Below are 15,576 nucleotides of genomic sequence, written 5' to 3' on the forward strand. Positions count from 1 at the left end.
ACAGCTTCTAGCCCTATCCATTCATCTGCAGCATTGCCTGTTTCCATACATAGGGCGAAGTCTCCTCGATCCTCAAGACCTTCTTCCAGGCACCACTCTCATTGCCGATGGAGGCCTTCATCGAGACATCCATCGAGGCGCAGGTCTTCTTCTAAAGAGCAGCCTTCTTCGTCTAGGCCTCATTCCAGACCTTCCAGCTCTTCGAGGCCTCCAACTCCTCGCTCGAGGTCACCACTTCTGGACTCTGAGGAATCAGTTGCTTCCATTGCCTCCTCCAAGTCTCCATATTCTTTGGATTGCCACTTCTCCAGAGAGGCTTCACCTTCTTTCTCGAGGTCCTTGAGTCCCTCACGAGGCAGGGCCTTGGCGCGGATCAGCTGTCTTTCTCTTCCTTTCTTTGTCAGTTGACTGATGACCTGGAAATTCAGTTAGATGCTTATTCTAAATACTCTAAGGCAGGGGTGCCCACACTTTTTGGGCTTGCGAGCTACTTTTAAAATGACCAAGTCAAAATGATCTACCAACAATAAAATTTTAAAAAAACACAACGCACACTGTACGCATAGAAAATGTTAATTATCATTCCTATTCCAGGGTTTTTCAAAGAGGTCAAAGCAGATGACTCTATGCACTATCACCTCAGTAACAACCATACAAAAATAGACAAATATACCCCCCTCCCTTTTTACTAAACCACGATAGCAGTTTTTAGAGCGCAGGGAGCTGCGCTGAATGCCCAGCGCTGCTCTCGACGCTCATAGGCTCCCTGCGCCTAAAAAACTCTATTGCGGTTTAGTAAAAGGGGACCTTAGTGTAATATAGACAGCAGATATAAATTCAGACACATTTTGATCACTAAATTTAAAATAAAATCATTTTTCCTACCTTGTCTGGTGATTTCATGAGTCTCTGGTTGCACTTTCTTCTTCTGACTGTGCATCCAATCTTTCTTCCCTTCTTTTAGCCTGTATGCTTCCTCTCCTCCAGACCTCATTCCCTCCCCCAACTTTTCCTTCCTCTCTCCCTGCCCTTTCTTTCTCTCTGCCTCCCTTTCTTTTTTTTCTGTTTCTCTTCTTTCCTTCTGTCTCCCTGCCTGCCCTTTTTCTTTCTTTCTCCCTGCCCTCCCCCAAGCCACTGCCATCGGGGATCAGGACCCAAACCGCCACCAATAACAGGCCTGAAAGCTGACGCCGCCCCAAGCTTTCCCTGCTTTGGCCGACCAGCATTCCTCTCCCCGACGTCAATTCTGCCGTCGGGGAGAGGAAGGTTGATTGGCCCAAGATCGCGATCGACCTATTGGGGGAAGTGCTGTCGGATCCTGCCTTCGCAGAAACAGAAAGTAGGCAGGACCCGGCAGCAAGAAGAGCAAATGCTTCACTAACCTGTCTCCCGCCTTAGCCCATAGCGAATGCTTGCTTCAGGGCTCTCAACATGTGCGTGCCGGCTTCCCTTCTCCTCCCCCCCCCCGACATAACTTCCGGTTTCGGAGGGAAGAGAAGGGAAGCCGGCACGCACACGTTAGAGCCACGGAGCATAAGTTCGCTACGGGCTGAAATCTCCAAGCCGGTTTTTTATTTATTTATTTTTTTTTAAATGTTCAGCAGTGGCGGCAGCAGCAGATGACAGCTGGGCGGACCGCCCAGCTAAAAGGCCCTAGAGAGAACACTGGAGAGGAAGGCTGATCGGCCCGGTAGATCAGGACGGCAACACGAGTCTATCACGGAGCCCGGGATGGGCTCCGCGATCGACTCCTGTTGCCTTCCTGAGCTACTGGTTGATCGCGATCGACGTGTTGGGCACCCCTGCTCTAAGGAGTATCTTGAGGTCATGCATCTACCTCAACCTCCTGCAGAGTCATTTAAGCATCCTCTTAACAAGCTTTTGTCTCAAACTTTCAAACGTTGTCTGAAGACTCCTTATGCTATACCTGCTGTTCCAGGCAAATTGGACTTGAGGTATAGTACTCTGCATTGTAAAGGGTTTGAGAATTCACAATTATCTCATCAATACCTCCTTGTGGAGTCTTCTTTGAAAAGAACCCATCCTTCCAGGGTCTATGCTACAGTTCCTCCTGGAAGGGAGAGTAAGACCATGGACAAATTTGGACGCCATCTATATCAAAATGCTATGATGTCCTCCAAAATCCTCAATTACAATTTTGTCTTCGTTACTTATCTCAAGTTCTTTATTGATCTTCTTCTAGGTTTTCTGAAAAACCTGGATCAACATAGACATTTCGAGTTCCAAGAAGTCACTGCTACTCTGTCACAACTCAGATTGCATCTTCTCTAGTCATCTTATGATGCCTTTGAGCTGTCGGCTAGGGCCACTGCTTTTTCTGTAGCAGTGTGCCGTTTGGCCTGGCTTCGCATCATTGACATGGATCCTAATCTTCAGGACCATATGGCTAACATTCCTTGTCAGGGCAATGACTTCTTTGATGAATCCATAGAGGCTGCCACTAGGAAGTTGTCTGAACATAAAAAATCTTTTGCTTCCATTGTCAGACCAAAGCCAAAGTCAGCTCCGGCAAAACCTTCACGCCCTACTCCGGTTTTCCAGAGGCGTTAGACTCCAAAGGCGTCTCCTTACACTCGAGCTCCATCCAAGAAACCGCAGCAACAGAAACCTCAGCCTTCTGCACATAAGGCATCACAGCCTTTTTGACTGTCTACAACAGAGCATAACCTCCATTGTTCTGCCTCTATCCTTCCTTCCCCCCAAAGGAGGTTGTCTCCATTTTTACCACCGATGGGAGACCATTACATCTGACCTGTGGGTACTGTCAATCAGGGAAAGATACTCTCTTCATTTCACTCAGGTTCCACCAGAGCTTCCTTCAAGAGAGTATCCTTCCAATCCATCCCAGACCGCCCTTCTTTTTCAGGAAGCTCAGGCTCTACTTTGTCTCTGTGCCATCGAGGAAATTCCCTTGGAACAGCAGAGCAGGGGTTTTTACTCCCATTACTTCCTAGTTCCGAAGAAGACAGGCGATCTGAGACCCATTTTGGATCTCAGAACTCTCAACAAATTTTTAGTCAAAGAAAAATTTTGCATGTTGTCCTTGACGTCCCTATACCCCCTTCTAGATCAGAATAATTGGTTATGTTCTCTGGATCTCAAGGAGGCTTATACTCGCATCCCCATTCATCCGACCTCCCGTCAGTACCTCAGATTTCAGGTGGGGAATCTGCATTACCAATACAGAATGCTACCCTTTGGCCTGGCTTCATCTCCCAGAGTGTTCACCAAGTTGCCTGGTGATGGTAGCAGCAGTTCTAAGGAACCATGGTCTTCAGGTATTTCCCTACCTAGACGACTGGTTCATCAAAGATTCAACATCTCAGGGGGTTATTGTAGCGACCCAACGGATTACGTGGTTCCTACAAAGCTTGGGATTCCAAATTAACTTTCCCAATCCCAACTTCAGCCCTCGCAGAATCTACAATTCATTGGAGCTGTTCTGGACACTATCCAACTAAGAGCATTCCCTCCACAACAGCGTCTGGAGGCTCTTCTTCAACTCTGTCATACAGTGTCTTCCCGCTTTTCAATCTCAGCGAGACACATGATGGTACTATTAGGTCACATGGCCTCCACAGTACACGTGACTCCATTTGCCAGACTTCACCTCAGAATTCCTCAGTTGACCCTGGCATCTCAGTGGACGCAGGCTTGCGACCCACTCTCTCGACACATTACAATCACTCCTTCGTTGAGACAGTATCTCTGCTGGTGGATGCTCTCTTCCAATCTCTCCAGAGGCTTGCTGTTTCAAATGCCCCCTCATCAGAAGGCCTTTACAACAGATTCCTCGACCTACACTTGGGGGGCTCATCTCGATGGTCTTCGTACTTAAGGACACTGGACCAGTACGGATCGTCAGTGTCTCATCAATCTGTTGGAATTCAGAGCGATCTTCAGTGCTCTCAAAGCTTTTCAACATCATCCTCACGACCAGGTAGTCCTCATTCTAACAGACAACCAAGTCGCCATATACTATGTCAACAAATGGGGGGACGGGGGGGACGGGATCTCCCTCCCTTTGTCAAGAAGCTCTGATGGTTTGGGACTGGGCAATCCTCCACAACACCTTCCTCAAAGCTGTCTACATCCAAGGGGCGAAAAACTGTTTGGCGGACAAATTAAGTAGTCTTCTGCAACCTCATGAATGGACACTCAATTCCTTGCCTCTTCATCACATTTTTTCGCAGTGGGGAACTCCTCAGATATATCTCTTTGCATCTCCCCACAACCACGAACTGCCTCAGTTCTGCTGCAGGATATACTCTCCTCATCGCCTTGAGGCAGATGCTTTTCTACTGGAATGGACAAATCTTTTCTGTATAAATTCCCTCCATTCCCTCTCATTCTCTAGATTCTTGTCAAGTTGAAGAATGATCATGCCACCATGATTCTGATAGTTCCTCGGTGGCCGAGGCAACCTTGGTATTACCTTCTACTTCAACTCAGCAGCAGGGAGCCATACCTTCTACCAGTTTTTCAGTCTCTGCTTACACAGAGTCAAGGATCTCTTCTTTATCCCAACCTGCAATCTCTACACCTGACAGCTTGGTACCTCTCAACATAACTCCTCTTCAGTTTTCTCAACCTGTAAGAGACATTTTAGAGGCTTCCAGAAAGCCTACCACTAGACAATGCTACCACCAAAAATGGACTAGATTTTCTACGTGGTGCATCTCTCATGATAATAAAAAACAGTGAAGTGCGAGTTGCAGTTATGAAATAATAGCGAGAAGACCATAATAGTGAAAGGAGATTATATATATATATATATATATATATATATATATATATATAAAAATTTTTTTTTTAATCTCCTTTCACTATTATGGTCTTCTCGCTATTATTTCACATATACAAAAAAAAAAACAGTGACGTGTGAGTTGCAGTTATGAAATAATAGTTCACTGTTTATATATATATATATATATATATATATATATATATATATATATATATATATATATATATATATATATATAAAAAATATATATATATATAAAATATATATATATATAAAATATATATATATATATATAAAATATATATATATTTGTTATCTCCTTTCACTATTATGGTCTTCTCAAATCATTAACACGCACCATATCTTATCTTATTGCTCTTATCACTTTGCATCCCACATGGGTTTTTGGTTCTTGATTTATCGTTTTTAAAATTTGTCTTCATACACACCACCTACTATTTATGTACCCATATATTGGTTTTGTATATCTTCAGTTATTCCTATTTTCATTTGTTAGGAACCCCGATGAAGGCGTGTTAACTGAAACACGAACCGTGTCGGGTCCCTAGGTTTGTGTAAAGGTGGTAACATTAACCGCAATCATTAATTGATACAATAAACATAGCCTGCATCTTGTACGTTTGTCTGCAGTTCTTATTTGGTGTTCCTTGTGTTGCTTTTACTTCACTGCAGATTGTGTTGGATTTTTATTTTGTTTCTCGCTTTAAAATAAAAGACATCAATAGGTATGGATACAATTTTTTTTTCCTCCCAAAATGTTGTTGAATTGAATTAGATTCTATTTATATGTGTTAATTAAATTTTTTTCTAGGTATCCTTATCACGACTATTGCATCCAAGGGAGAGTTACAAAATTGGCCAGAGCTCTTACCAAAACTCTGTGGGCTGCTGGATTCTGAAGATTACAACACTTGTGAGGTGAGATGACCATATTTCTTTAACAAAAATTAATAAAGCATCTAACAATACTAGTAATGCATTTGTGCATATTAAATATGCTGCTCTCAAGCAGAGATGGGAAGCCATGAGACTGTAGTCCTCCTTGAACAAGGGGAAGACCTGACAGTACACTGCGCAGTGTTCTCCCCAAGGACATGCTAATTTAGATGACCGCCCGGCGAATCCTGCTGCTACCGCCGATGCTCCTTCCCAGGCTGACTCGCCGCCGAAAATTGTGTTTTGACACCTGCCTTTTTTTTTTTTTTGCCAGCATGCGAATTGAACCCACACTCTAGGGCTCCAACGTGTGCGTGCTGGCTTCCCTTCGAAAATGGAAGTTACGTCCCATGGGGGGAGAGAAAAGAAGGGAAGCTGGCACGCAGACGTTGGAGCCCCGGAGGGAAGCTTACAATTTGCTGCTTTTACTTGCTTCGGGCCTTCCTCACTGCCGGATCCTGCCTACTTTCTGTTTTCGGGAAGGCAGGACCCGGCAACGAGGAAGGCCCATAACCAAGTAAAAGCAGCAAATTGTAAGCTTCCTTCCGTCGCTGACCTATGGAAGAAAGGTCATCAATGGAGGGAAACTTGCAACTCTGCCGATGGGAGGGATGGGAAAAGAAATACTGCTTCTGCACTCAAGGGGGGGAGGGGGAAGAGAAATGCTGCAGCAGCAATTTTTTTGGGGGGGATGGGGAAGAGAAAAGCTGCTGCACCCAATTTGGGGGGAGGGGGAAGAGAAGTGCTGCTGCTGTACCCAAAAGGGGAGGGGGAAGAGAAGTGCTGCTGTAGCACTAGATTGGGGAGAGGGAGGGGAGAAGGAAGACCAGGGAAGGGAGAGGAGAGGAAAAAGATGCCAATTCCGAGGGAGGGAAAAGAAAGGAGCTACCAGACCATTGGGGGGGGAGATGTCAGGGTATATGGGGGGAGGGGGAGGAGACAGATGCCAAACTAGGAGGAAGGAGAGAAAAGAAGGAGATACCAGATAATGGAGTGGAGGTGGAGATGGAAGGAAAGGAGAGAGATGCCAGGACATGAGGGAAGGGAAGGGAAACTAAGGAGACATAAAATGCCAGACCAGAGGGAAAGAAAGGAGAAGAGGTGCCAGAGAGGGAGAGATATGCCAGGGCATGGGGGGGAGATAAAGGAAGGAGATAGAGATGCCAGACCATGGGGTGGAGTGGGAAGGAAGGAAGGAAAGGAGAAGAGAGAGATGCCAGAGCATAGGGGAGGGGGTGGAGACCAAAAAATGGAGAGGGGGTGAAGCTGAAATGAATCATGTTCAAAGGAGAGAAAAGGCACAGGATATACAGTTTATTGAAAGGACATAGAAAGAGGGAAGATACCATATGGAATAGAGAGAGGGCAGACTCTGGATGGAAAGGGCAGAGAGGGTGGACAGTAGATGGAAGGGGTAGAGAGAGAGCAGAGTCTGGATGGAAGGGGCAAAGAGAGAGGTCAGATGTTGGCATGGAAGGGAGCGAGGACAAATGCTGAATAGAAAGAGTGAAGAGAAGATGATTAAAGCAGAAATGACAAAAGGTAGAAAAACTTTTTTTGTTGTTGCTTTACATAGAATCAAGTAGTATTGTAACTGTATTGATTAAAGTTTATAAATAGGAAATGGAAATAAGGCAATTTTTTTGGGACTAAGCCCCTTTCCTCAGGTCAGGACAGGATACCATAACAGCAGTATGTACTGTCTTGAAGAAAGAATTGAAAAATGGATTAGTCCAATAAAATGGTATTTTCTTATCTCATCATTTGTTTTATTTCTATTTGTTAATTTGTAAAGTGGTGATTGTTATGTATCAGTTTTTTAAAATTTACATCTACTGTCTTTATAGTTTGCACAGTATTAGGGTACGTGTCACTGTTTCTGTGGTGTTGCATTGTATGCAGAGTCTGGTTTCTTGGTTCAGTTTAACTTCTGTCTACATATTTCTATTTTTAGTTTGTGATTATTCCATATTGGGCGAGGGTGTATGTGTGTTCTATGTGTATGAAAAGGACATGGCTTTCTGTTAGCATCAACTGTACAGGATCAATTGACTGTGTAGGATCTGGCTTGTTTAGTTTTACAATGCGTGTGTTGGTGTTCTAGTGCTCACTGCAGTGTTTAAGATGCTGCCTTTTCCTAGGTGCACCCTTATTGTATGACTCATGGATTATTACTAAAAATATATTTTTTATATAGAGTAGAGGGTTGTTAAAAAATGATCAGCACTGGCTGTCATATATACTAGGTATGCCACAGGATTTAATGACCCTTTTCTAACTTTATTGTTGACGTAGATGTTTTCTATCCCCCCCACACACACACTATAAAGAATTAAATTAAAGTTGTATTAACATCAAGCAGCTTTCAAATTACATTATAAGCAAATAAAAATAAAATATTTTAATACATTGCTAATTATTACCTGCATCTTTACCTAAACTGTATTGCCCTAGCTCTCACTATGATCTTTATCTGCTACTTTTTTATTTTGCTGTAGTGCAATCACACAGGTCTCCTTCAAGGCTCAGTAACACCTCTCCATAAATTATGTGGAAGAGGTCTGGAAGTGGGGATTGCATCTATTTCATATTCTCAGACCTCAGGAAGGAGCCTAGTGATCAAAACATTATTACAGGTGCTGTAGAGCCACTTTCTTTTATGACTGGATGAGCTATATTTATCTTTTAATTTATTTTTTTTAGTTGTTTAAATTCACACAGAAATAAATGGCTAGATTGAACCTAATGACTTCATTAACGCATTTCCCTTTTTTTTTTAAACCTCTATACCATTAGAAAGAGGGTAAATATCTAATTATTCACTTCTAGAATTGGATACTTATTAAATTTAGTAAAAATATTCTGGCACAAGTGTCAAACCTTAAAAAAGGAAGTCATATTGAGCATTGGAAAATAATAATAATTAACTAATAATAGTATACATTTAATTTTCCCCACCACCAAATTTCCCCATCCTGCCCCACCTGGCTACTTTTTCATGCCACCTGGTTGGAAAAAAATTTCTGGGGAGAACACTGCCGCCTATTTGAATCAATTGAGTTGTTGTAGCTTATCCCAGAGTCGTTGTAGGAATTAAACCTGGAGTCATCACTAACTGCAGTGGTACAGTGCTCACTCATCCTCCCAAAGAAGCTCAGAATGGGTTACAAATCAGGCACTCCAGCATTTTCCCTATCTCTCTTGTTGGGCCCACTATGTAATGTACTGTACTTGGGTCAGTGGAATATTAAGTGACTTGTCCAGGGTCATAAGGAGCAGCATGGAGTAGAGTTTGAACCCACAACCTCAGGGTGCTGAGGCTGTAGCTCTAACCACTAGGTCACACACTTCTAATTGTGTACTTCATAAGCACAGATATAATTTTTCCTGTCAGATCCGGATCTTACTCTAATTGTGGAGCATTGGGATTTACTAGAGGGCTACTTAAGGGGAGCTAAGACCATGATGTGACTCCTGAATTTTAGCAGTTATTGGTCCAGCCTAAGGTAGACTCATTGGTAGCTCAAGCTACCAAGCAGACCTCCCTCCCTAGTGAGAGAGAGGTAGTCTTGAAGGATCAATGGGTTATGCCTCTCATCTAACAGATAGAATGCTGGGGACTTGTGTAGAATCCTATATAATAATAATAAATAATAATAATAACAGCTTATATACCGTAATACCGTGAATGCTTTGCGGTTTACAAAAGATTAAGCAAAGGTACAAATTGACTGACTTCAAGAGGGGAAGAAGAAAGAGAAGTAATTAGACAGGAAATTCATTGTTGAGGAGAAAAGTGATTAAAAGGATAGTAGGTCGCTATTGAGAGGAAAGAGATAAGTGGATCAGTTGTCAAGATGTTTTAGGAACAGGTGTGTTTTTAGACGTTTCCTAAATACCTCATAAGTAGAGGGCGAAAGTAATTGTTCTAGGTCTTTACTCCATGATGCTGCTTGGTGTGAAAGAAGGAATTCAAGGTGTTTTTTCAGTTTGCAACCTCTCACTGGGGGGGAAACGATGTTGGAATGTGAACTTCTCTTGTGTCTGTTGGTTGAGAAGGAGAAAAGGTCAGTAATGTATTTGGGGGCAAGTCCGTGTAATGCTTTAAAGCAGAAACAGGCAAATTTGAACTTTACGCGTGCCTTCATCGGCAGCCAATGTAGCTGCCGGTAGTAGGGTGTCACGTGGTCAAATTTTTTTAGTCCAAAGATTAGTCTGACTGCCGTATTCTGCAACAGTTGTAGGCGTCGCATATTTTTTGGGGAAATTGCCAAATAGGCGATGTTACAGTAGTCAAGCAGGCTTAGTACGAGGGATTGGACTAGGATTCTAAAAACCGATGTAACAAAATAAGCTTTAAGGGATCTGAGTTTCCAAAGAGTGAAAAATCCCTTTCTGATTAAGGAATCTACTTGGTCTTTCATGGTTAGGCTTTGATCCAGAGTTACACCTAGTATCTTTATGGAGGGCTGGATAGGGTAACTAAGGTTATTGATACAGAGGGGTGATTTAATGTCAAGTGGATGTGGTGAAGCAATGAAAAAAGTCGTTTTATCTGAATTAAGTTTGAGCCTAAAGTTTGTCATCCATTGTTCCATCATGTTTATAGCTTCTGAAGCTTTGGGAATAGTTTCGGAGACAGAATTGGTGAATGGGATGATAATCGTAAAATCATCTGCATAACTAAATAGTTTTATCCCCGGCTGGGTTAGCTTCGTGCCCAGTGAGGACATGTAGACGTTGAAGAGCAATGGGGATAGTGGAGAGCCTTGGGGCACACCGGATGGATTGCTCCAGGTGTCGGAAAGCTCATAATTAAAACGAACCTGATAGGTGCGGGATATAAGGAAGCCACGGAACCAGTTCAGCACCTTATCCCGGATACCAATGGCATCTAGGCATTGCAGCAGTTTCATGTGGTCCACTAGATCAAAGGCAGAACTCATATCGAATTGCATTATCAAGGCATTAAGGCCTTTACTAAACAGTAGGTGCAAATTGTCTAAGATAGCCACAATTACTGTCTCCGTACTGAATAATGGCCTAAAACCAGATTGAGTTTCATGGATGAGAGAGAATTGATCAAGATAACCCATCAGTTGGGTGTGAACCAATCCCTCCATAATTTTTATAATAAACGGAATGGAAGCTACCGGTCTATAGTTGGATATTAGGGCTGAGGATACTTTACGATTTTTAGAATTGGGGTTATAATAATGTGACCATTATTAGTGAGGAACTTCTCATTGTTTAGGTTGGAAGCCAAGTATTGCATCAGTGATCATTTAAATTCTAAAGGTGCTGCTTTCATAATTTCTGGGGGGCATGAGTCCAGAATGCAATAGGATCTAGAGTATTTGTTATATAATCTGATATAATCATTCCACTCTAAATCCTGAAAGGAGCTCCAGATCATGTCTGCCGGTATATCATTTCCTTGGGTGTTCGCTATTTGATGATCACAAGAGTCGTTTGTTGAACAATGGATTCTAAGGTTCTTAATTTTAGAATCAAAGTACAGAGCTAAGTCATTTGCAGAGGGTAGTTTAATGTTGTGTGTGGGTGAGGTGTAGCGAGTGGTGTCAAATAAATTTGTGATCAGGTTGAATAGCTCTTTTGTATTGATTCCTTGTGAACCATTACAAGATGAGTTGATTTTAGTGGAGTAGAATGCTTTACGTTTGTCTTTTAACATTTGTTTGTAGATTTTTATGTTAGCTCTCCAGTTGTTACGATCGGCTAGTTCTCCTGGTTTTTTCCAAGTTCTTTCCAGTCGTCTAGCTAGTTGTTTCATTTTTAGAAGTTCGATGTCAAACCATTTGTTATATTTATTTGAATTGCTTTTGCTATTACGTATAGGGGCGATTTTATTTAAAATGGATGTGCTGGTTGTTGTCCAGTGATCCGAAAAATCGATTCCTTCATCTATCTCTGTTTGCAATTCGTATTGTGACCAGAATTCTTTTGGATTAATATAGCCTCTTGTATGATGTTCTCTTTTTATAATTGGGGGTGTTTTAGATTTATGATAAGACCAGAATAGCTGGAAATAATAAGTAAAATGGTCAGACCAGATATCATGAATCCAGGTGCCTTTAAGTAGCGAAATGGCAGGGTCTGGGATATCCTTTGTGGACATGGCTATCACATCCAATTGATGGCCTTTTTCATGTGTTTGTGTGGGTAGAGGAAGATTGTAATTGAGTAGGGATAGAAAGTTTTTGAACTCTATCGCATTTGTGTTGTCCACTTCATCTAGGTCGGGGGTCGGCAACCTGCGGCTCCAGAGCCGCATGCGGCTCTTTTCCACCTTTGCTGCGGCTCCGGTAGTGTGTCACGCAGGCATGCAGCTTAAGTCCAGCGTCGCGGCGGGAAATAGCCATGCTGAGCAGTGAGCTCAGCACATACACAGATGAAAGCCTTGCTTGCTGATTGGTCCGGCGGCCCCGCCCCGCCGTGCCGCCGGACCAATCAGCAAGCAAGGCTTTCATCTGTGTAGTGCTGAGCTCACTGCTCAGCATGGCTATTTCCCCCGCGACGCTGGACTTGTAAGGTGCCTGAAAAAGAAATCATCCTGGCCGGGGTCGGTGTCATGCTCCGGAGATCTACAGCCTTCCTATCTCCCTCTCCCTTCTACCTGCTTCCGGCCACATCCCCTGCTCCGCGGCTCTCTTTGGCAACTCAGCAGCAGCAATCGACACAAGCTTCTGACGTCGGGGCCTACCCTCTGCGAGTCCCGCTTGGTTCAACTTCCTTTTTCCACAAAGGCGGGACTCGTAGAGGGAAGGCCTCGATGTCGGCAGCTTGTCTTGATCACTGCTGCTGACGAGTTGCTGAAGAGAGCCGCGGAGCAGGGGGGTGTTGCCAGGTGCAGGTAGAAGGGAGAGGGCCAGATGCAGGACTCGTGGGTGAGGGAGGAGAAGAGAGAGAGAAAGAGAGAGGGGGGGAAACAAAAGGAAATCTTTCATACTGGGCTGGGCCGGAGTGGAGGGAGGGTGGAAAGATTCTAGCTACAGGGTGCAGTAACAAAGGAAAAAGGGGGAAAGCTGAAAATGGAGATAGTGACACAAAGAAGAGAAAGGGTAAGCAGGACCTACTGAATAAGGATAGAGATACAGAGGGGACATGAAGAGGAGGTGAAATAGAGACATAGAAGTAATGCTGAAAAAGTGTGTGGGGGGAGATAAAGACATTGAAAGGGCAAATGGTGAACATGGCGTAAAGATAAGGACAGAGACAAATGAAGATTCTGAAAAAGTGGTGAGATAGGGATATAGGTGAGATGGACACAAAGAAGGGTGATGCTGGAAAATAGGTGGAATGGTAATTCTGACAGACACAGAAGGGAAATGCTGGATCAAGGAGAGATGGGGCTCAGGCTGGATGGAATGAGGAGAAATGCTTTGTTGGCCCGGAACTTCCTCTCCTACGTCAGAATTGACGTCAGGGAGCGGAATGCTGGTCAGCGCAACACTTCTGCAGGGAAAGCTTGGGACGGCGGTGGCTTGGGGGCTGTTCCCCGATTGCGGTGGCAGCAAACCGAGTGGCTTGGGGGACGGCACGGAGACAGAAAGAAGGGGGAACAGGGAGACAGAAAGAAAAAGTTGGGGGAGAGAATGAGGTCTGGAGGAGAGGAAACATACAGGAGGCTGAAAGAAAGGAAGAAAGATTGGATGCACAGTCAGAAGAAGAAAGTGCAACCAGAGACTCATGAAATCACCAAATAGCAAAGGTAGGAAAAATGATTTTATTTTCAATTTAGTGATCCTGTATATAGCATTAAGATAAGAAACAATATATGCAGCGTTAGATTTGTTTTATAATGGTTTTGCGGCTCCAAGTTTTTTTTTCTTTTCGAAAATGGGTCCAAGTGGCTCTTTATGTCTTAAAGGTTGCAGACCCCTGATCTAGGTGTAGGTTTATGTCGCCTGCGATGATATTATAAGAAGGACCGATTGAATTGTTTAGGACAAATGCAAAGAAGTCTTCTTTGGCTTTTGGCCAGCTTTTTGGTGGGACATAGAATAATATGCAGGATAGGGATTCTTCTAGTTGACAGTTGCTAATTTTACAGGCTAAAATTTCTAAATGGTCTGTCATTTTGGAATCCAGAAGTTCAAAGTCAAATCCTTCTTTAAGAATAATTGCTAATCCTCCTCCTTTTTTTCCCACGCGGTTTAGCGGAAGGATTTTGAAATTGCTTGGTAAGAGATCAATTATTATTGGATCATCTTCAGATAGTAGCCATGTTTCAGTTAGTAAAAGGCAGGCTATTTGCTTGTTGATGAACCAATCATTAATTAGGAAAGCTTTATTCCTGACAGATCTAGTATTAAGGTATGCACAAGAGACAGATGTGGGTGTGATAGTTTTGGTAGCGGTAGTGGTTTTGAAGGGTTTTACTTGCCTTATTCTTTTAAGTGTTCGTTGATGTCTTCTTTTATTTGAGATAACGGTAATATGATTTATTGTGTTTTGTGAATTAGTGATGTGTAAAATTGATAGATCCGGGTAGTTGATTGATTGTAATTGTGGGTGGAGTGAGTTAACATCTTTGTTGCCAATTAACAGACAGATCACTAAAATCAGGAGGGGATTCATGTTAGCAGGATAAAGTATTATTCCTAGCACAAAAAGTGTAATGGAATGCCTGTGAATTCTTGAGTTATCGTTTGTATGGTTGTTAATTGGATTGGCGTAGTTTTGAAGGTGGCCCAAGTAGATATAGTTCGTTAAGCAATTCTATTGCAAGTCTCTAGTAATTACGCAAGCATCTAACAATTACTCATTCATTTAGCAATTATATGTGTCTTTGATGATAACACAAGCCTCTATAGTTCCTAGGTTGTCCTAATTCAAGTCTCTAACAATTATACATGCAATTAACAGTTACACCTCCATCTAGTAATTGTATGTCTCTGATGGAAACATATGCCTAACAGTTATTTATGCAGGCAGGCAGTTCTGTCTTCTAGTCTATGGGCTCCCGGTAGTTGCGGCTGGTCCCGCTGCTGCTTAGGTGTAAAAGCAGTTGATCTCCCACTGCTGCTGATATTTAAAAGCAGGCAGATTGATCTCTCCAACGGACTGCAGGGGGAGGAGCTCACACACCTGGCTGGATCGGGGCAAAGGGCTCCCGGTAGTGGCGGCTGGTCCTGCTTCTGCTTAGGTGTAAAAGCAGTTGATCTCCCACTGCTGCTGATATTTAAAAGCAGGCAGATTGATCTCTCCAACGGACTGCAGGGGGAGGAGCTCACGCGCCTGGCTGGATCGGGGCAAAGGGCTCCCAGTAGTGGCGGCTGGTCTTGCTGCTGCTTAGGTGTAAAAGCAGTTGATCTTCCTAGCGGACTGCAGGGGGGGCGGAGCTCACACTCCTGGCAGGATCAGGTCTGTGGACTCTCGGTGGTTGCGGCTGCTCCCACTGCTGCTTAGGTGTAAAAGCAGTTGATCTCCCACTGCTGCTGATATTTAAAAGCAGGCAGATTGATCTCTCCACTGTGCAGTCACAAGTGTCTGTTCTTTAACTGTAGATAGTGACACTCCATGCAGCTGGCTTCTGGGCCCAGTTGGATGTGACTACTGACATAAAAACATAATAGCCTTATAGGGTCAGACCAATGGTCCATCAAGCCCTGTAGCCCATTCTCACGGTGGCCAATCCAGGTCACTAGTACCTGGCCAAAACCTAAGGAATAACAACATTCCATGCTACCGATCAGGGCAAGCAGTGGCTTTCCCCATGTCTTTCTCAATAACAGACTATGGACTTTTCATCCAGGAAATTGTCAAAACCTCTCTTAAAACTAGCTATGCTATCAGCTCTTACCACAATTTCTGGCAATGTGTTCGAG

General features: G+C 43.4%; 1 protein-coding gene across 7 annotated transcripts in view; it reads left to right on the forward strand.

Moving 5' to 3' along the window:
* The window catches only part of TNPO1 (transportin 1), a 560,536-nt gene that overhangs the window by 82,771 nt on the left and 462,189 nt on the right, over window positions 1-15,576 (forward strand). For all 7 annotated transcript variants that reach the window (XM_033929167.1, XM_033929193.1, XM_033929150.1 and 4 more), the window contains exon 5: window positions 5,601-5,707. In XM_033929167.1, coding sequence (XP_033785058.1) covers window positions 5,601-5,707 — 107 coding nt within the window. The remainder of the gene's footprint in view (window positions 1-5,600; window positions 5,708-15,576) is intronic.

The sequence above is a fragment of the Geotrypetes seraphini genome, chromosome 1, assembly GCF_902459505.1.
Source record: "Geotrypetes seraphini chromosome 1, aGeoSer1.1, whole genome shotgun sequence".
Classification (NCBI taxonomy): Eukaryota; Metazoa; Chordata; class Amphibia; order Gymnophiona; family Dermophiidae; genus Geotrypetes; species Geotrypetes seraphini.